The following is a 24,965-nucleotide window of genomic DNA, read 5'->3' on the forward strand; positions in this document are numbered from 1 at the left end:
ACCGGTTTTTTAAGTTTAAAATAATTAGGAAGGGACAAGACGTTGGGACTAGTAATTTAATCCTACAATTATAATGTTCTGCTATGCCATTACAGTTTGCAAGCCAAAATTACGTGCCATGGTCGACATTTATTTGCAAAAAAAAAAGATTTTGCTCGCCAAGTGCGGGGCCTTGTTAAGCGCGGGACCCGTAGCAGCTGCTACATCTGCTACTATAGATAATCCGGCGCTGCACGATGGAGTTGTTTAAATGGATCGTGACTTTTTGGAGAGAGATTTCTCAACACCATAATAATGTGTTATATATGTAAGGCTTTGTAGGCTATTCGTTTTGCCTTGCCACACAGTTGCCGGAACCCCATTTTGAAATAGTTTTGCCTCTCAGCCAAAACGTTGAATAAAAATTCAATGGAAGTACAAGTTATACGGATTAATTCAGACTAAAAACTACTTCCTATTAAGTCATGGTCATATCAAAAACACAAAAAAAATTGACCACTCCTGTTTACTTTAACAAGTGAAAAAACTTTTCTTGATGTCATGCTTGAACTGCAAAAAAATCCCGTCAAACTACGCTAAACGACATTGACCAGTATTTCGGTTCCACGCGCAAAATTTCAGTCATTTACATGACGCCACAGTGAGCGTACCTATTTGGCAAGCACTTAACTGTCTGCATCTAAAAGACGTGGACTCCGAATAGCCTTGTCACACTCTCCTAAAATTAGAGCAAGACGAGTAGGCTAGATATAAAACAATCAAGTTTTACGTTAAGCTAGATAAAGATTAACGTTAGGGTAGCCTACTCATAAAAACTTAACTGTAATATTAGTGAGTCAACATGTCGTAAACTTCGTAAAGCATGCTTTACTTTTCTGGTCATCAGACAATTAAGCTTAATCGGAGTCTTTCCAAACTCGTTATGCTAGCCTAGGCTACATATTGAATTTAAAATCTATCCAGCTAGAATAAATGCGCTTCTTCTTATACGCCCAGTAGTTAAAGATTTATATTATGTGAATGGGAAAGAAAGGAAGCCAATCTTCGTGTCCACCTTCAGGTATGCCTTTAAGTGTCCTAGCAAAAACACTGCTGCATGCTCTTGAGCAGTGTCGAACCGGCGCCCTTTCGAGTGCCGTTTCAGGAAGCTACATTGCCTGTTAATCGTGATGTGGTGAAAACTAAGGCTGTTCAAAGTAGAATTATTTTGAAATTTGAGCAACGCACTTCAGGACTGCTCTCCCTTCAGGGGTACCAAGTGGATGGAATAATTCCCTAGCAACAACACTTCATTAACAATCGGAAAGTTCACCCTGTTAATTTTGGTATATAACTGTGCGTTAAAGTGATACTAAATGAAAAACCTGACTTAGCGATTACACACGTTCTTTGTGTTTAACATGCTACGGTACCATAAAACGATTTTGAATAAAATTTGGCCCCATTACGGTCTAATCACCATTCCGCGCGTGCTTTTGTCAGAGCTTTCAAAACGGGAGTGGGCATGAGCAGCGAAGCGTGCGATTATACAGTCTTGTCACTAGCGGCAAGCAATCAGCTGATCGGGCAATAGTTTTTACTGAGGGCGATTTAATTGTATGTAGCCTATTTTCTCATTAACCAGAGTTTCTATGATTACAATCCGTAGTTTTTACGAGCTACCTCTTTAACCGCTCGAGCAGGAACTCCCAAGGCCACCAGAGCTCTAGAGCTTGCCGGTGGGTAGTTCCCGAGGGAGCCCACTACGAATAGGTCGTCTAGTACACACTTTCTGGGACGTTTCTGGGCGGCCATTATGTTGACACACAGTTCGCCGTACTTGGTACGTTTTCTGTCATCGGCTCTCACGAGGGAATCGGCACCATAGGCTATTCATACGGTAGGTAACATCACACACGACCGTGCCACCGTCAGGCCCGGATTTAGGGGGGGGGCAGAGGGGGAGTTTCCCCGGGCCTCCCAACTTTTAAAGGGCCCCCCTATGTGGAAAAAATGTGATTTTGTGTTAATTTTTTCCTTTTGGCCTTTAAAGTTTCTTCAAAATGCTGTGCAGTACTGGACTGATGCTACTGTAGACGTAGAGATGGTTTTTCGCGCCTTAGGCGCAAAATTTTTTTTTGCACGGGGGCCCCCCGATCTAAAAGTTCCCCGGGCCCCCCATCAGCTAAATCCGGCCCTGGCCACCGTCGGGACGTTACAGGACGATGTCAGACCGCAGATCGGCCCCACCCGCCTCCACATGTTGTGGAACCGAGCGGTCGACGGAAATTCCGGATTGCCATTCGGCGGGCACGTTCTTCACGAGCTCCTCCAACGCCGAATTGTGCCTTTCCGTGATTAGGCCCATCACCTCCGGGCAGTGGTTCAAGCGTCGCTTCCGCTCTTCCGCATCTTCGGCACATGGCGAGTTTGTATGGACCTTTTCCTCCGGGGATTGTTTGTTTGGCCAAGGGCAACAGGTTCAAACGGGCCTTGTATGCGAATACCCGGTCCGCGGGTCCAAGGAGTTCAGGGTGTCGTGTCCAAAAGTTTGAATACTCGGACAAGCAGTGGGCGCTGACCGTTTTGCCTAGGTCAGGTTTGGCCTCCCACTGCTTCCTCCACCACAGGTCCGTGAGCTAGTTGAATGGCTATTGAACGTTCAGTAGCGCACCCAGAAAAAAATTAGGGGGGGCTAATTCAGAAATGTTGGCCGAGTGATTCAGAAATGTTGGCAATGCTCAGCCCTGTTGGATTGTTGTGTCTTATTCATATCTAATCTGTAAGCAAAAGGTATAAATGGGGAACATACAAAAACTTCATTTTTGGTGGCGGTTTTTTGGGGTGGCTTAATCCCCCTTAGCCCCATGCTGGGTGCGCTACAGTGAACGCTGTACGATACAAATGCATAGAAGGAACAAAAAATCAATGTGGTACAATGGATTGCAGCTGCAGAAAACATGGCAGTGCGTAACAGCATGTGGAGAGTGTCGTAGGGAAACTTGTTGCAATTTCAATTATGTACAAGAAGACTGGTCTGAGGATTGCGACATTTTGATCATGCATCAATAAATGATTTATAAAAAAATGGAACGTTTTGCCCTTTTGATTTTACGAGCGACCGAGCATAGAAGTTCACACCAGTTAAGTGGTATAGGAACGTTACTGCAAAAGCTAGACTGAGTCTGAAAATGAGCCTAGAAAACGTATGAAATTTTCTTCTGAAATTTGCTTATGATAATATAAAATATAAAACAATATCAAATGAAAACAATTGTATGGTACCACGTAGTTCATGGCGATCTTTATTCTCCTATGGCAGGAAGGCGCCTGCTGCGTTAATAGGCTACATAGGGTGGTTGCCCAGACCCACGCACGATTTGCCAATTTTTCTTGTTTGATAGATATTTGTGTATTGCCCAAATTTGGGCTACCCGAAAGATTCCACTGGATAGTTGAGCTGTAATCCTCAGACATGGCATAGGCTATCCACTAGAAGTGTGAAGCGAATTTTCACCGTCGACAAGAACAATAGTTCCACGCCTTGGGCATTCAACTGACAACCATTTCCTCGAAAGCATAATTAATTGAAGTAAAGTTTTAAAAAATTTGGACTTTTTGTCAGAGATGTACGTATACGCCGCAAATTCTACGCCGTAGACTTGCGGCGTAGACTTTTTGTTTGCGCTAACGCTTACGGCTACATTTTTTTGGATAGTTTTGATTGATTGATTGAATCTTTATCCTCGGACTAGGAAAGCTTCTTGCAGAGCTTAATCCTGGCAGTTTCGCATACTTGTAGAGGCTTTGAATCACTGACGCAGGCCCGGTCACCGAGATTGACAGAGTGAAGTTTCCGATTGTTGAAGTCTTGTTGCTGGTGAATTATTCCATCCATTAGATGCCGCTGAATGGAGAGCAGTCCTTAACGTGCGTTGCTCAAGCGCACACCCCGAGAGTCGAACCAGCGCTGTCGCTTGAGGTTACGCCGTAAAGTTTTCGCGGTTTTTTAGCGCATAGCGTCAACGCGTACTTTTTAATGTCTTTTTTTCGCTACAACACGCCAATACCTTCCAGCGCTGCAGTTGAAAGAATGTTTTCAATGGGCAAAGACATATTGAAACCAAAACGCAGCAAATTGTCAGATGAACACTTTCAGATGCTTTGTGTTTCTTCGTGGAAATTCGAAATAAAATTTGTTTGGCACCTAGCAAACAAAATGAGTTTACACTAGTGTATGCGCTGACGCCGCCAACTTTTTTTACAAGGTATGTTGACGCATACGGCGTATGGTTTTTCGAACGCTTGCGTTTACGCTGACGGCGTCAATATTTTTTGTATGCGCGTACATCACTGCTTTTTGTATAATGTCCATAATGTACTCTCGCAACTTGTAGCGCTTAGTTTCGTCATTAAACCGGACCTGGGGTCCCCTTGAATCATTATATGAAGTTCCGTTCTGTCTAAAAACGTTAGAACAAATGTATTGGATCTGCAATTATTTATCAATGGGCTGGGAGTAATAAGTAAGCAATTTTAATTTGATGACGTCAGATTGACTTCATTTAAATATAAAAAAATATTTTGTCAAATGTGAGTTGTCTCTTTCTTATACACGTAGGGAAAAAAGTTGAAAATAAGACTAGAAACTTGCGCAGAAGGAAAAATGCAATCTCGCCACTAGCGGCACAAGGTGCTGCTTAAAAAATGGCCATAACTTTTTTTGCCAAGGGTCTCTGGTTGGAGGAGAGTAAAAATCTTAATCTAGAGGAGTTAAGCTTTCCAACGATGCCAAATTTGTTAAGGTCACAATTTATTCCAGGTCAATACGTTTTACGCTTAGACTATGACTCAGACTATATGACAATATCATGACACGTCGCAAAAGAGGATAAGACTTGAGAGCTTCATCAACACCATAAGGACATCATCATCTACCAGCTCATCCATTCCATCACCCACCAGGACAAGAAACAATAACTTAAACTGGATATCAAACCTCAATCGTCTTAGGCTACTGTGTGATGTGCACTCTAACCATAGAAAGAGCTCAACACATGCTCTCCTGGGCCACATCGAAACGGGCTTTTGCCTGAGGATGTGTTTCTTTTATGTTCGGTTTTCTTTCTCCATCCTATTATTATTATTATGACTGCTCATCCACATCAATATTCATTCATTAGTACATGTGTGCTGCTCTCTGTTTTTGTTTTATTTTTGCTATTTGTTTTTTGGGTTTTGTGGCCGTGCTAACTACTGATATATAGCCTACTAGGCTGCATAATTTTTCATTCAGGCACGTTTTAAACCTTTCAAGGTTTTGCCACCTTTTACCGTTCGTTAACGTGCTGGTAGGTCTATATCGATTTTTGAAGTTAGTATCTTTTTCGTCCCGGACGCATTAATGACGAAAAATAAAATGATTGATTGAATGATTGTTTGTTTGTTTGTTTGTTTGTTTTTCATATCTTTACCCTGCATTGCGGGAAAGCGGACTTAAGCGCTATGCATCGGTCTGCGCCTTCCGACGTACACCTGACCCACGCTGCAGCCGACTGCAATGTCTGTTTCCGGTTGTCTACTCTATTTATGACTTAAATTTGGTACTACCCATTACTCGAAATCGATCACTGGGTAGAGGCAATTATCGTAAAGTTTCTTGCCCAGGGAAACAACAGCAAGTGCGGGTGGCTGGAGTCGAACATGCAGGCTCTCGACTGCGAGCCCAACGCGCTAACCACTCGGCCACTGCTGCTGCTGCTCATGCAGGTTCTCTGTTATCTTGTATTAGGCCTAACTCTTTTTTTGATGTGGACGGGATTTTTGTAGACTAGAATGTTTCTTGCTCACTATGCATGACAGAAACTATGGACAGACCAACCGTAGGTTCATACAAATTAAAATTAAGTACAGTAACTTATTTGAAAACATCGGCCTATGGGAGGAATTGATGCAGCAAATCCGGAATTATTAGGCTACTTTCAGAATTCTCTTAAAACACCTTGGCAGGTGTTCATCCACTGCTGCCGAGTGATTAGATATTGATGTCGCATTGACTGATATTAACGTCGCCTGTCGCAGGTGTCGCTAGTGACGTTTTCTTGAGCAGTGTGTCCACTTTTTGGTCATTTAAAAAAATAAATATAAATTATAAAATAAATGAAACATTGGACTTTGGACCTTGCCAGCGCCGTTGAAAACAATTTTTTTCAGTATTTTTTTTTTTTTTTATGAAACGTATTCTTGAATGTTCAGTTAACGCATTATAATGCTTAATTCCCGCTTGTAAATTTACGTAGTGGGCCTTAAGCCTCTATAAGTATGTGAAACTACCAGGAATAAACCTATCAATGGCTTTGTACTGCAGGTGCGAAGATATTCAAAACCAAGACCAATGAAATAAATTACCTGCCAAAGCATAACTTTAGTCTTAATATTTTGGCGGTGAAGAGAGCATAGAATCGGTTTTGGAAAAAATGATAACAAAGCTTTTATAGTTTTAATGAATTTACACTCGGTGAAGCAAAGCAACCACACACTCAGAGAGTCAGAGACTGTTTCTTTCATTAATGGATTGTTGATTGAATATTTAACCTTGGACTGGAAAAGCTTCTTCGAGAGTTTAATCCTGGCAGTTTCACATACTTGTAGAGGCTTTGATCTATTGACGCAGGTCCAGTTACCGAGGTGGACAGAGTGGAGTTTCTGATTGTTGAAGTGTTAATGCCGAGAAATTATTTCATCCATTAGATGCCACTGAATGGAGAGCAGTCCTGAAATGCTTGCTCAAGCGCACACCCCGATGTGATGAGCAAACACACCCTGGGTAAAGTGAAAAACCTTAAATCGACGCTGTACCTTTGTTGGTTTTACTAATTCTGCAATGGTAAAGTGGGGCTTCAACATGGGCCCAGTTACATGTGTCTGTGGCACCAACCTTTAAACAGCGAACCCCCTACTTGTGTGCCCCCAGCTTACTATCCAGTGCAGTAAGTGGGACCTTTCAGTATATGTATATAACTCTGGCGCAGAAGTCGATCTTTGGTGGGTTAACCAAATTTAGAAAACTTGATACCGGTACTGTAGAAGAAAAATGCGATGTGTTTTCCAAATTGAAATATTTTGTGTAGACTTAATATCACACCTAAGATTTTAAACAAGGATTTTGATAAGAAGATTTTCCAATAAAATTAAGGGCTGTCTATAAAAGACGTCCGCAGTCAGGGGGATTTGCAAATTGTGGACTTTTCATTGCCACAGTGCAAATATGGGGTTAATTTTTTGCAATTTTATGAAGACGTTTTTTGTGGACAGTTCCTTACCTACATTTTTTGTTTTAAATTGCAGGCTTGGCTAAACACATTAAAGTGGTACCGGTAAGCCTTATCTTTTAATATTCATTATAATGGAGGTTTTGTTTAACCCACATCAACCTGATATATTTGCTGTTGCTAATTCTAATGTCTCATTTTACAATATTATCGAAGAATATGATGAAGAACAAGAAAGAGTTGAGTTTGAAACGAATTTATTTTTGTCAAAAAATACTGATATCAACACAGACGTCAAGGTTGGTTGCAACACACAAACTTACTAAACATTTTTGAAACAATTACATGGTAGACTTCATGGTTGATAGAAGCAAGTGGCTTTCTACAGTATTCCACAGTATGTTGCCTGTATTGTTATAACTCAGGGCCTCAGGGGTGTTCAAACTTTTTCCCATGTGAGCCAGATTTGATAATGCAAGAGCGCCTGCAGACCAACAGCCTCTGACAATCTTGTTTGGCGTAAAGAAAGATGGATATATAACAATACTATAGGTGAAACAATTTGTAAAGGCTTCAGATAGTAATAACTACATTTGATTTAATTCGCTCTGCTTTGCCTTTTTGCTTGGCATTGAGCACTTTTTGTAGTATTAATAGTTTTCATTGTTTTAACAATACTATATATATTATTTGATGTCATTTTCATACAAAGCAACATGCAGGTTTAAGTATTTTGTTGTTAACTTTATTATAAAACATATATCACGATTAGTTAGATTGTATAACTTCACAATGTAGATTTTAATGACCTGTTTTAGCCTGATGCTGCAAGTTTGCTGTTGTAATTGCGAATTCGCAGTATCAGGCTAAAAAAACAGGTCATTAAAATCTACATTGTAAAGTAAGCAACGCTCATGCTGCTAAAAGCTAAACTCAGTCTACTAGATTGTATAGCCTATAGATATAAGTTATCTGCTTTTCCATTATTAACATATCGGTATCTAGAAAAAATTTTAAAACACAGCCCAACTGTGCTAATGTGGATGATGAAACTGACCTTTTGATTTCTATACCCAGATCAAATCTGGTTGAAGGTTAGTGAGAAACACTGAAACAGGTGTAAAAGTAAAATATCATGTATAAATATACATGTAAGTTGCTCTGTTTCTCAAGCAGTTCTTGATCAAGTTTGTAACTGAGAATGTCTGCTCACACAAGTATGAACAAACTCAAGATTTTCTTGGCAGACTTTCGCATTTCTGGAAATTCGTTTTTTTTCAACTGCTGGACGACCGGATGTGCTGGTAAAGAGACATGAGAAAAAGATGTTGATGTCGGCTTCGCAGAGAAGTTCAATTAGCTGCATGTGAGCTGGAGCCTCATCAGGGTTCAAGCAGAAAGAAGTGAATAACAATACATTTACGGCAAAACCTTGAAAGCAGTCATTGAATTTGCTAGCAAGAAAGCAAATAAATGCTCTCAATAGCACTTGTTACCATACTCTCAGACATAATATATGTCTACTTGCACAGGTGCCGACTTCAGAGGGGCGGCGCCTCCCCGTGAATTTAGCTCGGGGTGGCTGCCCCCCCGCACATTATTTAAAAAAAATCCTAATGTAAATGTTTCTAAGTTCTAATTTGCGTTAGTTTGACCTTCATTGCGGATCGATCTCAACTAAAAGATCTACTTGTTGCAACAAGAGCGCTGCTCCTAAGATAACAAAAGAAACAGAAGTACGGTAGCTGATAAACGCCAGCATGGTGCCGTTGAAGCATAGTAACAATGATTGAAACTTCCGCTCTGTTTTTTCTTGGGAGTGTCAATAACGAGGTGCAGTTTGCTCAGTTTAAAATCTACGCTATGCAGTTTGGTATCTATCTACCCCATCTACAAGGCACCAAATGGAACGCATGGTATAGCAACGCTGGACGAAGCTACACTCACCTGGCTCTCCACCACCTGCCCTGAAATTTGATTTGATCTAGTCTCAAACGAAAGAAGAAGAAGTATCTACGCGTATTAAGAGCTAAAGTTCAAAGTGACTATCATATAATTCGAAGTAGCCTACAAATTCGTTTTTGTTGAAGGCGGACAAACGTGTCCAGTCTGAATAGCTATCTCGGCAGACAAATCAAGTCTCACGGCGGACACACCAGTTTTAGCCGTCGATCGTCATGCTTAATCACTTTATCTTGATAATAATTCTTCGCCATTGCAGAACTATAACTACGGTTTTAGAAGGCTTTTTAAAAAATCAGTAAAGTCACTCTGAAAGGCTTTCATCAGACCAACGACTTCCGCTTGAAGAGTCAAAGCGCCGTGTAGCTGGTCAATACGTCACATAACTGATTAACTTCCCCCGAACAAGGTCGTGTGGCTTATTGCGTCACAATACTCTGGGGAGGAGTCGGAAAATTTCTACACCAACGCTACTATTTTCTGCTGTGCAAAGTTTCACAGGCTATTTTCTTTAAGTTTATTTTTGCGTGTCATGTGAGCGAAAGTGAATTTTCCTTGGTTCTTTTCTTTCTTACTGTAATACCAAAACTTAATAAAATTTGTTGCATCTTGCTGTAATAGCCTACTCGTATAATCTAATTTAGTAACCAACCTTGCCGTATCATTATTACTCGGATACCTTTGTTGTGCTGATTCAATGTCATCAATCCTTGAAGCAACATAAAAATCGAAAGTTTTCCTCCTTGAATGGAAACTAAGTAAGGGATACTGTATTCACATTTTCTAGATGCGCGCTAGAATGCGCTGGAAAATATATTATTGCAATAATTGTTTGTGCTATGCAATGACGATTTTCTCGGCGGACAAATATGACCGATCTAGATGGTACTTCCCGCGGACATCACATGCTGTGACGGCAGACATGTCCGCCGTGAATTTCGAGGTCTGAGTCTACATTATAAAGCTTGGCGATATACAATGGCAGATAGACGCAAACAAACATCAGCATTTTGAACGTAAGCATCAGTCGGCTAGAAAGTTTGCCCCCCGGCAATTTTCAAAACCCGGCGCCTATGTCTACTTGATTTCTCAATATCACTTATTACTATACTCTCAGACATAATATATGTCTACTTGATTTTGCAATTATGAAATCAATATAACAATGATTCTAACTTTTCTTACCTGGCTTTTGTCTGAGAAAATACTCTTCATTAATTTTTTTAAAAAATACAAATTGAATTTATATTGCAACAACATGCGTGGGGCGTGGGCCATACAAAAATTCATCCCGGTAGGTACTGTGGACACCCTTGTGATAACCCATTTTTAAGTCTTTTATATATTTAAAGTTTGGTTTGAATGAGTGCCCAATTTCAAATATTTTTTTGTCTGTTTAGCTACCTTTGTTTTAGGTCTATGAATGTTTATGCAAATTTTGTGAGCAAGTCTTTTAGGCGCAGACAGTTATGCGCCGGTCAAATAGGTGCGCACACTGTGGCGTCTAGATACTTAGGTGTGGAGCACTGTGGCCCCGTTCATTTAGGTGCTGTTACTAGTAAAGTCTGCAGATTGTATCAGCTTGGCAGGTAGGGCAATGCTTTTCACACAAAATTGTATTGAACAGAAAAATATGTCATGGCTTCCGTGCGTGAAGTTGCTTAAACCGGCAATGCTTTTCACACAAAATGTTATATTGAACAGAAAAATATATTGTATTTTAATGCGCGTGTTCTGCATTTATTTGTTGTTAGTCCAGGTTTGCGTCGGCGATAGCGTTATCAATGAATATTCCAGTTTCCGAACATGACTGAGTTCACTTTTAGTGAGTCAAATCATAACTACACTAAACATCAGTAAAAAATATACCGTAGCCTATATTCAAACGGGTGGTAGGCTTGAGTGAAGAGCAACTTAGTTTTCCGTCAAAACCCTGACTAGATTTAATAACGAGCAAAATCGCACCATTATGCTTGCAACTTGTAACCACGCCTCATATGCCCTTTTAGAAATGTATTCATGTAGTAGAGCTTTGTCTCATACGAACTCGCCACACGACCAATCCATCCCGAGTAGAAGTAATTGCGAAAGATAACAGATTAAGTAATGTTCCATCTGGCTGCAACCTGTGTTCAGGATGCATGGCAAATGTCCTATGGAGATGTGCTAATATCAAGGGGTCTGTTACTATTCGGTGAGTCCGATTCGGTTAGTCCGATTCGGTGAGTTCCTAACCTCTAACCCCTAACCCTAAAACGGCAATGATAATTAGGCTACAGTACCCGATAATTTAAAAAAAAAAATTGAAATAATCACCGAATAGGGATCGGACTCCACCAGACTCACCGAATCAGACTCACCGAAACGGGCCATTCCGAATATCAAGAGTAGTAGAGCGTTGTCTTGCATTTCGTCTCCACATGCGCATTAACAAAACAACATATTTTTCTGTTCAATATAACATTTTGTGTGAAAAGTATTGCCCCACCTGCCAAGCTGATACAATCTGCAGACTTTACTAGTAACAGCACCTAAATGAATGGGCACCACAGTGATCCGCACCTAAATATCCAGATGCCACAGTGTGCGCGCCTATCTGACCGGCGCCTAACTGTCTGCACCTAAAAGACGTGGACCCCAAATTTTGTACATTTACACACAAACTAGGAGCTGTTTTTAGTCCTCTATGTAATATCAACAAGTGAAGTAACTATTATAATATATATATACTAGGCTAGTGAAGTAACATATTACATATACTTTATTGTAGTGCATTGCTTGGCACCCTTCCATTGATTACTGTGATATTGTTGCTTTTGGACAAAGTAATGGTCGAGTTAGTTTACAATCAGCTGATTTTAATTCACCCAAATCATTTCTTACTGGAGAGTATGCCCCAAAACACTCAAGACAGTGCAATGGCTTGGCATGGAATAAATTTTCTCCTCACTATCTTGCTATTGGATTGGAAAAGTCAAGGTAATATGTGGATGTGATTTACATTATGGCAATAATTTGTATTGTATAATATAGTATTATCATTGTAAGGGTTGAAAGGTTTTACCTTTTTTGGGCAGTGATCTGGGCTGGATGTCGGGACAAGTAGCTATTTTTGTTTTATTTTATCATTAATCAAATAAAAACTACACATCATATTTTAGATGTGACAAATCATGCTGATAGGCTACTTGTAGCTATATGTTTACAAATTTTCAGATCTGGATCACTTGTAATTTGGGACGTCAACTCCAAGAGCGACTTTACTCAAGGCTCTTTAGAGAAAGGAAAACAGACTTTAGAGTCAAGTTCCTCCACTAGTTTGCAGTAAGTAATGGTCTTGTGAGTTAAGCATATGTGCTGGTTTGTGTAGCCGATTGTTTTCATCGTATAAATCATAGCTAGTGTGGCCTTTGATTAATTCGATGCTACGCTGGTAAATTTTTCCAGCACTTACAATGTCATGCAGTGTCCGAACGTGTTTTTGGCTGACCAATTGATTGTGTTCAAAATTGGTTAAAAATGTTATTTGCTGTCTGCCACGGGCACGCTTCCAAGAAAGCGACTGCCTAATCAGAGATTTTTGTCCTCTTCTTTCTGTCCAAGAAAGTTGAGTTATGCTGTCCAATTGTCCATTACTTTTTTATCTGGTTGAACAAGGTTTAAAACTTTTGCATTTGTAATTATGGTTTATGTATGAAATTTTACTGTAATACAGTGTCACAATTCAGCTGTTTAAATGTTATGCATAGTTTTTGTTATGAAGGTCCATATCTCACAACAATACTGGAAAATAGACCATACTAACACTTAGAGTTCACTCTCGAGAGAGAGGAATTGAAATTTTGTGATCTAATAGAGTAGATTGTAGTCTATTGAAAGCATCTTCAGCTAGATTTATTCGTCTTGTTCAAATCTCTCTCTTCCATCGTGCGTTCCCTGTCATGAGGAAAGCAAGATGGGTAAAAATAACATTTATTATATACCTGAGGTACTTAATTATGTGAACGGTAAAGAGGGGTTCACTATTGTGTTTGGACTTGGAGAGAGCTATGCCTTTGTTTTCTTGTTAATTTGGATTTCATATTAGTTTTGATAAGTAGCGCTTGTAAGACTATTCAGGGATGTCCTTATGAGCGCAGTGTGATCAGGATGGTGGATATTATTTAGTATAATTAAATGTGATGCTGTTCACTAAGTCTTCTTTCATCACTGTCTTCTATTTCTCTAAGAACAATCTCGCCATGCAAATTAAGCAGACCTGGTGACATAACTCAACCTTGTTTTACCGATCAGCCCATGTTAAAAAATTAACACTTCAACCAGAAACTAGGGTTATCATCTAATGTTCGGTTGTGTTTTTAGAAAGGTTCCCTGAGGTGTTGTAACTATCTTCTTGTGCAAATTTATGATATATTAGACCCGCTATTTATAAAATGTGCATTCATATTTGTTGCATGTTAAGGCCAGTGTCTAAGCCCCTCTTAGAATTAACGTCCGGAGAATCAGTTAATTCACTTGCATGGTACTCAAAAGATACCTTGATCGCTGGTTTCAATAGAAAATCTCTTCGGATCTATGACATTCGTAGCTTTCACAATGCACCATCAAGCTCTACTATTAATCATAAAGTAAGTGCTCTCGTTCTCTTCCTCAAAAACTAATGGTGCTGTGCATGGTGTTTGTTAAAAAAATGTTCTTGTATCTCTAGTTAAACTTCATGACTAGGTCTAAATTATTAGTTTTTTATACCGGTACTAAATGAATTAAAAATTATGTTTTATTCCAAAAAAAAAGCTAGTTATTTCTTACTTGTATCTAATTAACTTATCGTGTGCTTTTACCGATACTTGTTTCAATCAATATAATTTTTCTTGATTTTATGTAGTGCTGCTACAGTTGGCTCATTCTCTCATAACTATCGAGCTAGTTCATTCTCTACATAACAACTTGTTTTTTTTTGTAGGCGACATTTGGACTTTGTTGTGATCCTACCATGGAGAATAGGTTTGCATGTTATGGCAATTCATTGATTTCTATTTGGGATTTAAGACATTTTAACAAACCTGTAGGTAGTATTACAACCCATCAAAACATTTCCAAGGTAATTTTTTCGTGATTGTGTTATTGTTCAATGTCTTATTGACATAATTTTGGAAGCTTAATCCTCGAAACATTGTATTCTTCTAGATGTTGTGCCACATCATTAAGATCTATGAATTAAAAGTTTTTTTTGGTAATTATGATATTTTTGATTGCACCGATATTTGGAAATATTCCATTAAGAAAACAAGATTTCACTAACTGGAGACCTGTATTTTCACTCAATAGCACGCCGCATCATTGGATTCATTGCCTGATTTGTCTTTTCGCATTATGCTTTTTCCACATTTTCTAGCCCAGCATTAATCTTATTTTTCATGTTTACCAGATTCTATGTCCTACAGATAGAATGGAGTCCAGTCAGGGATGGGATGTTAGCTGTCCTTTTCACTGCATCCACCGAAGGAACCAGAGTCATCCCCGGTAATGATGTTATGTATGTCTATGAGATAATGAACTCCACGTTTGCTGACCATGAATTGGAAGTGGCCGGCTACCAATCCATCATGCGCACTGTCAAGCCCACATTGCCTGTGAGTGAAACTTTGTCAATTGCTGCTGAGTTTGTTCATATTGTTGTGATGGAAGCTGCCTCCGTATCAGAATAGCCTTATGGTAGCGCCAACTTCTGCTTCATTCTCCTAGTTGCTTGACTGCGCAGATCCTCCAAGTGTGATGTACTACACTGGTTTTGTAATTTGCTACTATCAACAGTCAACACCATTCAATTTGTCCACTTTCAAATAAACCTTTTGTCAGTGGTCCCATATTCACAACTCCAAACAACTTTCGTAATTGGAACCACCTCTTAAATCAAAGTCTAATGGTGTGGGACACGGGCATCCGCTCACTGTTGAATGTTGGTTGCCGTGTCGACGTTGTGGTTGTGAGCACTGCGACACTAAATGGGTGCACAGTGCTCTGCTGAGAATTAGACAAGGGGGAGGGCTGCTATACGCAAAGTGTCAGCCCTTGCTTCCCAAACGAAGCCTACCAAGCGCTTAACCAGCGCAGCGCTCGATGAGAGTTTCTTGCGCAGTGACACCAAATGGTGGCGGTGCGTTAGGGTGGCCCCTTTTGAGGCAATTTTTTCATTTCAACTTGCCTGGGTGATAAATTTTTGCCTTAGCCCAAAATATTAATAAATCCAAAAATTTTTTGAAATCTGACGCCGTTTAGACCCTGCCCCAACAGCATTTTTAAATCGAGCCCCCTAAATCACGTTTTTAATGATAAAATTAGTACTATTAGAGCTAGGTACATGATGTTGGTATTCATTTTTATTGCTTTTCGGAAAGAAAGACACTTGCATGCCTCAATTCAAGATTTGAACAATTTTTTATAAATTCATTTTATAGTATCAATGTAAATGCTTCTTAAATTGACCGATGAAGTGATATGATTTCTTTCTGAGGGTTAGGCAAAAGACAAAGTGATGAAAGCACTACTAATTTATTGACCAAGAAGTAACAGCACATCGCATTTCACACAATAGAATCAATGTTTGCTTGGATTTTCTGGTGACACGATACTTTTTCCCCATCCATGACTTTTTTCTTCTATGGTGCACAAAGCTTCACCAATTTGTCGTTTTTGCCTGGCTATCCGCCCAGTTGCTGTTGTTGTCAACTTAACTCCACGTTCTACAGATTGAGTGTGACCTGGATAATTTATATGAAGAAGATGTTCCTCAAATTGCTTAATGTTAATGCATGATTTGGTCACGGAAGGTTTGTTTTTTTGTCGTATCAGGCTTCCGCTCGGTGGTTGAAGATTTAGATTAAGTGGACGGGAAGGCAAGGAAGCCAATCTTTGTGTTCACCTTCAGGCATGCCTTTAAGTGTCCTGCCAGAGACACAGTCACATGCTCTTGAGCGGTGTCGAACCGGCGCCCTTCGATTGCCATTACAGGGCTCACACCACTCGGCTATGCAGCCGACAGGGGAGGTTCATTCAAGGGAAAAATTCCTTTTTTGTTTGAGAGGTAGGATATTGTGGAGCACCCACTGCCATATATGGTTATCATTTATGTATAAGATGTTGCCTTAAAATTCACTTTGGGAAGGTGAAAGTCTTGCACTGTAGAATTTTGTGATTGAGTTTCATCATTGGTGGTGCGCCTAATCTTAGAGATTAGTTTAACTGCATTAGCTTGTGATGGTTTTGTTATCATCGCCCAGCATTGCCAAAAGCACATTTTCGGGATTTCTTTTGATTTCTTTTTGTAAGGTGCATTTGGTATCCATGGATAATGGATATGTAAACCCTTAGAACTTGTTATCCCAAACTCAGCCAGCGAGAATGGCACAGTAGACCAATTTTGTTATTATTTGTTAACTCCGGAGATGATCATGAAAGCTCTGAATTTGTTTATAACAAAATTGGTCCACTATGTCCAGGGCTGCGATTTTTTCTTTTTTGTCGAACGACCAAAAATTCTACGCTTGTTTGTCGAATAGTAGGCTAATATGACGCCACAAGAGTCAGATTATAAGCGTTTGGCCGCGAGTTACCGCACAAGTTGTGTGGTATCAGAGTCACTTACTTTAAGTTTTTAACGCTGGTTGAGTGATTCCATCTACGACGGCAAAAACATTCGCGTCGCCAAATCAACACACGTTGGATTGCTGCGACAATTGCCGTATGCTTTATTGTTTAATCAAACGAAATTTTATGCGCTTCTTCATCGCGTGTCACACGGCGGTAGCCCAGAGCATCACGCAAGCTATTTTATGCGCTGACAATGCTCAATTGTGAACTGTAAAAAGTTTGCCACCTTATGAATACTGGCTTAATTGTTACGCAAATGTTATTTTTTCATCGAATGCTTATTGTTTACCGGTGTCGTTGCGAGTATAAATCATCGTGAAAGAAGATACAGTTAAAAAGTGGAATTTACCTGCTATAGATTATCAAACAGAAGGAAAAGTTAGTGTGGTATTTTGCAAAATTTGTAAAGAGTTTTATGACGGAAACAAATCGGAATTAGAAAAGCTACGGGGTCAAGTTAAAAAAGTAATACGAAATTAGATAAACGGTTCTTCGGCAGAAAAGAAAAATAATGCTTCTGATCATATGGCATTGCGCGATGATCAATAATAAATGTTAATAAAATTAGTTTGCGTTCTTCTGGTGACTATATACTAGGTTACCTCGTGATGTTAAAGATGATAACTAGCTTTTGTATTTCCGATGTTTCGTCAGTCAGCACGACTGACTTTATCAAGGTGGCTAAAACAGGTTAACACAACCTGTTCAGCAACGATGGCACAACACAAAAACATACTGATAAAATGAGTAAAGTAAAGCAGCAAGAATCAGAATTAAAACACGCAACGATACCTAGAGGTTAAACTAAATGCAGTGAATGCCTAAAACCAGTAGGCTACTTTCCAACAGCGTAAATTTATCTATCTATTGGGCCACTGTCAAGAAACGTTGAAAAAACATCAGACAAGACAGAAAACAATGGGATTAGCAATAACAATGGTAGAGAAGACGCACTGAGAATGGAAAAGGTGAAGCTAAAGTTAAAGTAATTTTTTGTACACAGAGGGGAAATTCTGACCATCTTTTTGGTTAAGAGCATGTTGTGCCTTCTGGTTTATGTACCATTTTTCTGTGAATAAATGTTACTTTATGATAATTCAAAGTCGCTAGATGTCGAATTAATGTAAAACAAACGTAAATTTCTTCTTGGGCATTGTTACGCAGGCAGCAAAATTCGTTATTTTTGCATTGACTTCACGTCTGTAGACGTTTTGCCAGCTGGGTTGTGTGCTTTTGTGAATGCAAATGCAAAATCGCCCATTACGTAATCACAGAAACCCTTTTAGTGGATGGAAGTCAAGTTGCAACCGTGTTTACCTGTCTACTATTCCTTATTCACATTGCAAAACATTTCTGCAAGCTTGGAACAACAAGTGCATAAGTCAGACATAAATACAAACTTGCAAACACGTTGACAATTAAAGTAGCCTACTTCGGTTATTTTATCTATAAAAGAAACCCGTTGTGTCGAATAGCACAAAACGTGTGTGGCGAAATGTTTGATGCCAGGCGTTGGAACCTCGATCAAAGCATTCTCCCGCAGTGTTCAAAATGGCGGCGCTGACGCCTTGGGAGTTTCTCGTGTGAAGCGTCACTTTTAGACCTTGCTTTGAAGTACCTGGCGCAAGAAAGTTTACGTAAGTCAGCACTCTTATGATTGCATTACGTGATGCCCCCCCCCCCCGATTGTTCCTCGACCTGACTACGTTTAGTCCTCTCTCAGTTTTTTTTATTTCCTTTTTATTTTTATTTTATTTTCGTTTTTTTTTTTTTTCGTTTTTTTTTTTCGTAAGGCACGGTGTTTGTCGAATAGTGATGGCGCGTGTCGAGTGACCTCGTCACCGAAAAAGGCAAAAATCGCAGCCCTGACTGTCATTCTCGCTGGCTGCCAATGTTAAAGAGAAGTGGAGCCAGGATTGATCCCTGTGGGACGCTATTTTTCAGGCGTCTCAGTCTGGTTTGCCGTGAGTTGTCGGTGGTGAGAGTGAAGCTTCGATTTCTGACAAGTTCTATATGTCGGTCTGGAAGCAGGCAATGCAGCTTGCAAGTAAGGCCGCGTTGCCACTTGCCATACGGTGTTGTAGGCAGCTGTAAGATCTAAAAAGACAGCGCCGGCTTTTTTTGCCTCAAAGAAATCCTCGATGTGTTCGGTCAAGTGTGACCTGATCTACGGTGGATTTTTCGCGCCGGAACCCAGCTTGCTCACTATGAGAGGAGTGGGTCGATGATTGGGTTGACACGGGCATAGATCAGCCTTTCGAGGATCTTGAAAGGAACACAGAGGAGTGATATCAGACGATAGCTCTGTGGATTCTTTTGTGTCTTGTGAGGCTTAGTGATCGCAACTACTAAAGCTCTTCTCCAGATTTGGTGCTGATGAGATCTGATTAATTGTAAACCCAATAGCTGTATTCTATTATACAGAAAGATTGTATTCTGGCTGGCTGCATTAAAAAAAATAAAAGGTTTAAAGTAAACTTAACGTCTGGTTTGCATTTGTTGACAATTATTCCTCCTTGTTTTGTAGTCGGCTAGTCGCCCATCTAGCAAAATCTTCATTTTTACGTTGGTTCAACGTCTGCAAAATTGAAACAATGTCGAAAGCACAGATTTTGGTAGCTTTCTTTATGTAGGTTGGAGACTGGATCAGCGGCTTCGCTTGGGTTCCAACTATTAAGAATCGCTTGCTGACTGTCAGCAACCTTTCGACTTTTCATGTGAGTGGTTTCATTGGTATTATTTCTGCCACTAATTTGCTCTTTTCTATTAAATCAACTTTAATCACTTTTTTATGGCACATAAACCACTTTTAGATGATTAATGGTAGCATGTGCAATTAGAAGCACGACTCACAAAGTTCAGGAAATCTACAAATTTATTATTCGAAAATTCACGACACTGCTTGATGGCAAAACCATGTGTCTCGAACACTGTCACTGCTTTTCTTCGAAGTCGCACTCATCTATTCTTCAACGCACGTCTTGGTGTTGTGCAGTTTTGTCGAGTGTCTGAGAGAACTTCGGTTTGCTGCCAGAAGCAGAATAACTTTGCGATTTCCCGCGGATTCGACACAATGATCATGACCTCGAAAGATGATGATTTGACGGTCAGCGAGAATGAACAGGTCAGCGACAATGAGCAATTTTTCTCGTATCGAAAGTTATCTTATTTTGTTTATCCTTTTTCTAGCAAGAATCGTTTCTTCATCAATGGAGACATCGAAATATAACGATTTGTCCAAGTTGCATAAAAGCAGGGGACCTGTTGATCATTTGATTTTATACTTCCCACGGCTGCATTACCCGGCGGTTACAACACAGTTCATCAATATGGAAACACTTAAAAACTGGCATAAAGAAAACTACGAGCCTCACGTATGAAAGTGCCGTGCAAAACTTACGTTACGTACGTACGACGTACGTACTTTACTTACGTTACAAAAGCTTCTCACATTTCAGTATTCAGCAATCAGCGGGGATATATCCAACATCATATACCAGCGTGCGAAGAACGGATATGGATTATTGGAAGGTTTGTTGGATACAGAATGTGTAACTGCTACGACCAGGGGCGCAACTGCCATGGGGTAGAAGACCGAACCACTTCTGGCAAGTGAACTGTAAAAGTTGCGTTTGCCTGTCGTCGTTATCAACCGGTCATGCGGCTGTTGGAAGATGACCGCTATAAGTCCTCACATGTTTACGCACGAGTGCATCTTTTGTTGTTCTCATGCAGGAGACATCAATCTTTTCTCCCACCATATCGGCATCTTTTTTCATCTTTTGATTCTTTCAAAATCCCATGAACATCCTGTGGTCATTTTAAGCCCGTCTGTTGCCCATTCTCCTTCCGACATGGTCAAACAGTTTCAAATCTATTGCTTTTGCTGTTCCAATTTTTTCTATGATTTGAATTCTTTTCTGATAATTTAAGTTCGATGTATATAAGCGTTGTCACAATATAGAGCATTTATTTCTATCAGCCAGTTTTTCTACTTTAACCGAAGTATGTTTTTCTATTGGCATAAAGCACTTGTTGCACCACCGGATGCCTGTTTTATTAAGTAGCAAGGAAGAGTGATAGAAGCCTTCAATTAAGTAACATCTATTCAAAAGCTGTTTTATTCCATTCAACGTAATCGGTAGCTGTAGTGTGAAGTGAACAACTTTCAAGGTTGTCTGCGTCTTGCAATGAAGGTTATTGACGTCACCGAGAAATAAAGAAAATCGCATCTCAACGTTAACTTGCTGATGTTATTCATTCAGATTCCCTCGGTAAAAACGTAGAGTTGAGCCTTGAACCGGACAACGAGGCCCTACATTCCATGTGGCGATGGATTGATCGGATGAAGCACTTGTCTCCAACTCCTCATCCAGCTGGCTCGACCCCAGTGAATTCACCTCAGTCTCCCGGTAGCTGGGGAGGCTATCCCAAGTCACGGTCGCTTTCAAGCACGAAACATTCTTTACCGGTGAAACAGAAGCCTGACTATTTCAGCGGCGTCCAAAATATACTGAAAGGTTGGTTCGAGCACGGTTTTGGACACCATCGTTTCGAAAGGAAGCTTTCTTTCAAACGCCATTTTGTGTCTAATTATTGTTGAAGATCTCGACGATTATGTGTCCTTCAGTTAGAAACCACTGTGGAGTTGTGTTTCAACCAACAACATTTGTCAAATCCTTGGTGTACTGTAGTTTCTCAAGATAACCTTTCTTGCTCTCTCTTCTCTCTGTTCAGTCATAAATTCATTGGCAAGACAGCTTCATTTTCATGTAGGAAATTTATTTTGGGTTCTTTCTTTTGTTTTTCACTCTCGTTTTGAACTTTTCAGAGTCGGAGGGCACTACTCACAAAACCAGCGTGGAGACAATTCCATGGATCGGCGTGGCAGCAACGAAAAGTAAAGTTTACACCAGTTACAAAAGGTACGTTTGTACTGCCAATGTTTCATTTTTTGCGGTGAAAACTTCTTGTAGGAGCGCAGAAACTCAGTTGCTGTGAAAGAGATGATTTAACGTTGTAACTTCCCAGACAGCAAAATCAGTCAATTTTACATTCAGACGTTGAATCAATGTAAAAATGACGGATTTGTTGCCTGGATTTCGGTTGAAGAATAAGATAGATTCCTTAATCGATGTACGTCGGTAGAGCTGTGACCTTGTTGATGTGCGACTGGGGAAACTCGTGCAACGATATCGGCACTGGCGGTGCCGATCGATTTGGAAGGAATAGCGTCGGTGAAGGACTTGTTCGTTCTATCCAGGAGGCTGGTGCCACTGAGCGGGCATGTACCATCGCTCTGTGGCATCTCGATATGAAGTTAGCCATAGAGATTCTCAATGCTTCAAAAACTACAGGTGAATTGAAAAATGTTGGACAATGTGATTACTGTTTAATGTTTATGCGTTGTTATGACATAACTGAAACCCACCGTTCCTTTATAACGCAAAGCAAAAGCCAATAATTGTAAGTGAATGTCGTGTGCCATCTCTGTCTTTTCGATTGTTTCAAAAAGCATTCAGTAATTACTGTGATTCAGTTTTTGATATTGTTCTTTGCCTTAAATTTTTTATGCTTTTTTTATATTTTTCTTTCCACTCCGAATTCACTTTGCTGCCTAACAAACGAGAATATTGTTAGATCGATATTTCATACAATTTACGACTCATATATATATCATAATTATAATCATAATAATATTATAATATTGTAACGAATAGAATTAAGTAACAAAAGTAGATGACACCATTTAATGGCTTTAATAAACTAAATAGGCACTGCGTCTGAAAAACATAGCAGAACATAAATATACCTTCACGTAACAGCAACAGAAAACTATACTAGCACCACCCTACTTCAACCCAAGCAGCGTGTTAATGGTAACTCAACAAAGGTGTAAAGGAAGACGCGACCTTACACGTCAGCGGCGCCGCTGCAATCAACACAAAGCTTTAAGTAACAGAACAGAACTTCACGACATTCACCCCGGTTAAATGGAAAACTCGACACTACATAAATTACATCACGGCATTATAACAAGTACAAGGATTCAAGCCAAACCCATTAAATAAATACATAAATTGCAAAAACTAAGTCATGTATCAAAGCCATAGCGCACAACAGGACGGCGTGTTCGTGTGGAGCGACGTAACGATGAGTTTTGTTCAGGATTGGTAGGACCAGCTTCTGAAGATTCGACATTTTGTAAAATTGGAGCAGGATCCAAGCGAGGTTGAGCTGATTCCAACATTCCAAAATCAATTTCTAATGGCTCCGTTAGCGTTTCGTCATCATGAGTGGTGGTAATCTGTTTAGGATTAGGTGCTAAGTCACGCAATGATACAGTAGTTTCACGTCCATCATTGAGGCGTACGTGAGCGTATTGAGGGTTAGCTTCAATAAGCTCGGCATCTTCAACAAATAAGTCGCTCTTGTTTCGTACATGACGTTTTACATACACCGGTCCTGGTTTTAGCCAGGCAGGCATCGATACCCCATTTGAAGACTTACGAGAATGATAAAACATACGCTCGTGGGGAGTGCAGTTTGTAGCAGTACATAAAAGTGAACGTAACGAATGTAATACATCGGGTAACACGTTTTCCCACAAAGTCTCGGGTAGTTTTTTGACTCGCAGTCCCAAAAGAATAGCTTTCCACACTATGCCGTTATATCGTTCCACTTGGCTATTGCCTCGAGGGTTGTATCTAGTAGACCGACTGGTCGGAATACCCTTTCCATGCAGCCACTCTTTCAGTTCGCTCGACATAAAATTTGCACCCTGGTCGGTGTGGACATACGACGGAAATCCAAACACGGAAAATAAATCACATAATTTTTCGATAACAGTAGATGCCTTCATGTCGGCACACGGATATACAAAGGGAAATCTAGAAAATTCGTCCACGATCACCAACAAGTATCTGTTCTTGGTGGCAGAAGCTACAGGACCTTTAAAATCCATACTGATTCTTTCGAAAGGTTGGGTTGCTTTGATGAGGTGTTGTTGCTCTTTGGGCTTATAAAAAGCTGCTTTAATTTCGGCGCAGTCTTTGCATTGCATTGCGACGGCTTTCACGGCTTCCAAAGAATAAGGAAGGTTTTTCGTTTTTATATAATGCCACAATCGTGTAATACCAGGATGGCAAAGTGATTCATGTAGCAATTTTAAAGCGGCTTCTGATGTTGTTGTTACAGATGCCGATGTTGCTCTAGAGAAGGTGTCAGGTGCAGTGTTTTTATTTCCTGGTCTGTAAACGGTAGAGAAGTTATAAGGTGAAAGTTCCAAACGCCAACGTTGTATTTTATCATTTTTTACCTTGGAAGGATGTTTTAAATCGAACATAAAGGAAACGCTTCTTTGGTCCGTAATCAAGTTAAAGTGTCTTCCCAGCAGTAAATGCTTCCACTTTCTTAATGCTTCTACAATTGCGTAGGCTTCCTTTTCAATTGCTGAATGCATTTGCTCCGAAGTTGATAAGGTTCGCGCGTGAAATGCTACAGGACGGCCGTTTTGATTTAATGTTGCGGCAATGGCAAAGTCTGAAGCATCTGTTTCTACAGTAAAAGGAATAGATTCGTCGATTGGTTGTAAAGAAGCATGGGTTAACTTCGTTTTCAGTTTGTCCAAGGCAGCCAAAGCCTCACAACTTAAAGGCAATTTTTCTGTTTGCACGAGTGGCCTAACTGTTGCAGAGAAGTTAGAGATCCATTTGGCGTAGTAGGCGAACAATCCCATGATTCGCTGCAATTCTTTCTTTGTTGTTGGTACCGGCAAATCTTGCAATGCTTTGATACGTTGGGGATCTGGTTTTATAATTCCAGCTCCAACTTGGTAACCCAACAAACAAACTTCAGTGCGGTTGTACAAACTTTTTGCTTCATTAAATGTAAAGTGATCTTCTTTAGCAGCTTTGAGTAGTGCTGCGAGATTGTTATCATGCTCTTGTTGTGTCATTCCTCCCACGGTGATATTATCCAAGTAGGCATTCACGCATTTTAATTTGTGTTTTGCAATAAAGTTGTTAATTACTCGTTGAAACGCGGGTACTGCGTTTGTCAATCCAAATGGTAAGTATTTCCATTGGTACAGCTCGTGCGACG

At 40.0% G+C, this 24,965-nt stretch overlaps 1 protein-coding gene and 1 pseudogene across 3 annotated transcripts in view; one reads left to right on the top strand and one right to left on the bottom strand.

Moving 5' to 3' along the window:
• Positions 1-24,965, bottom strand: part of LOC145776957 (uncharacterized) — an 868,661-nt pseudogene that overhangs the window by 729,950 nt on the left and 113,746 nt on the right.
• The window catches only part of LOC145777063 (GATOR2 complex protein MIOS-like), a 28,001-nt gene continuing 10,369 nt past the window's right edge, over positions 7,334-24,965 (top strand). For all 3 annotated transcript variants that reach the window (XM_082588345.1, XM_082588347.1, XM_082588346.1), the window contains exons 1-12: positions 7,334-7,549; positions 11,983-12,191; positions 12,429-12,536; positions 13,675-13,840; positions 14,176-14,313; positions 14,657-14,845; positions 19,496-19,579; positions 19,858-19,986; positions 20,321-20,393; positions 21,128-21,382; positions 21,694-21,787; positions 22,011-22,219. In XM_082588345.1, the coding sequence (XP_082444471.1) occupies positions 7,385-7,549; positions 11,983-12,191; positions 12,429-12,536; positions 13,675-13,840; positions 14,176-14,313; positions 14,657-14,845; positions 19,496-19,579; positions 19,858-19,986; positions 20,321-20,393; positions 21,128-21,382; positions 21,694-21,787; positions 22,011-22,219 (1,819 nt within the window). In that variant the 5' untranslated portion in view covers positions 7,334-7,384. The remainder of the gene's footprint in view (positions 7,550-11,982; positions 12,192-12,428; positions 12,537-13,674; positions 13,841-14,175; positions 14,314-14,656; positions 14,846-19,495; positions 19,580-19,857; positions 19,987-20,320; positions 20,394-21,127; positions 21,383-21,693; positions 21,788-22,010; positions 22,220-24,965) is intronic.

The sequence above is a fragment of the Aplidium turbinatum genome, chromosome 9 (assembly GCF_918807975.1).
Source record: "Aplidium turbinatum chromosome 9, kaAplTurb1.1, whole genome shotgun sequence".
NCBI classification, from domain to species: Eukaryota; Metazoa; Chordata; class Ascidiacea; order Aplousobranchia; family Polyclinidae; genus Aplidium; species Aplidium turbinatum.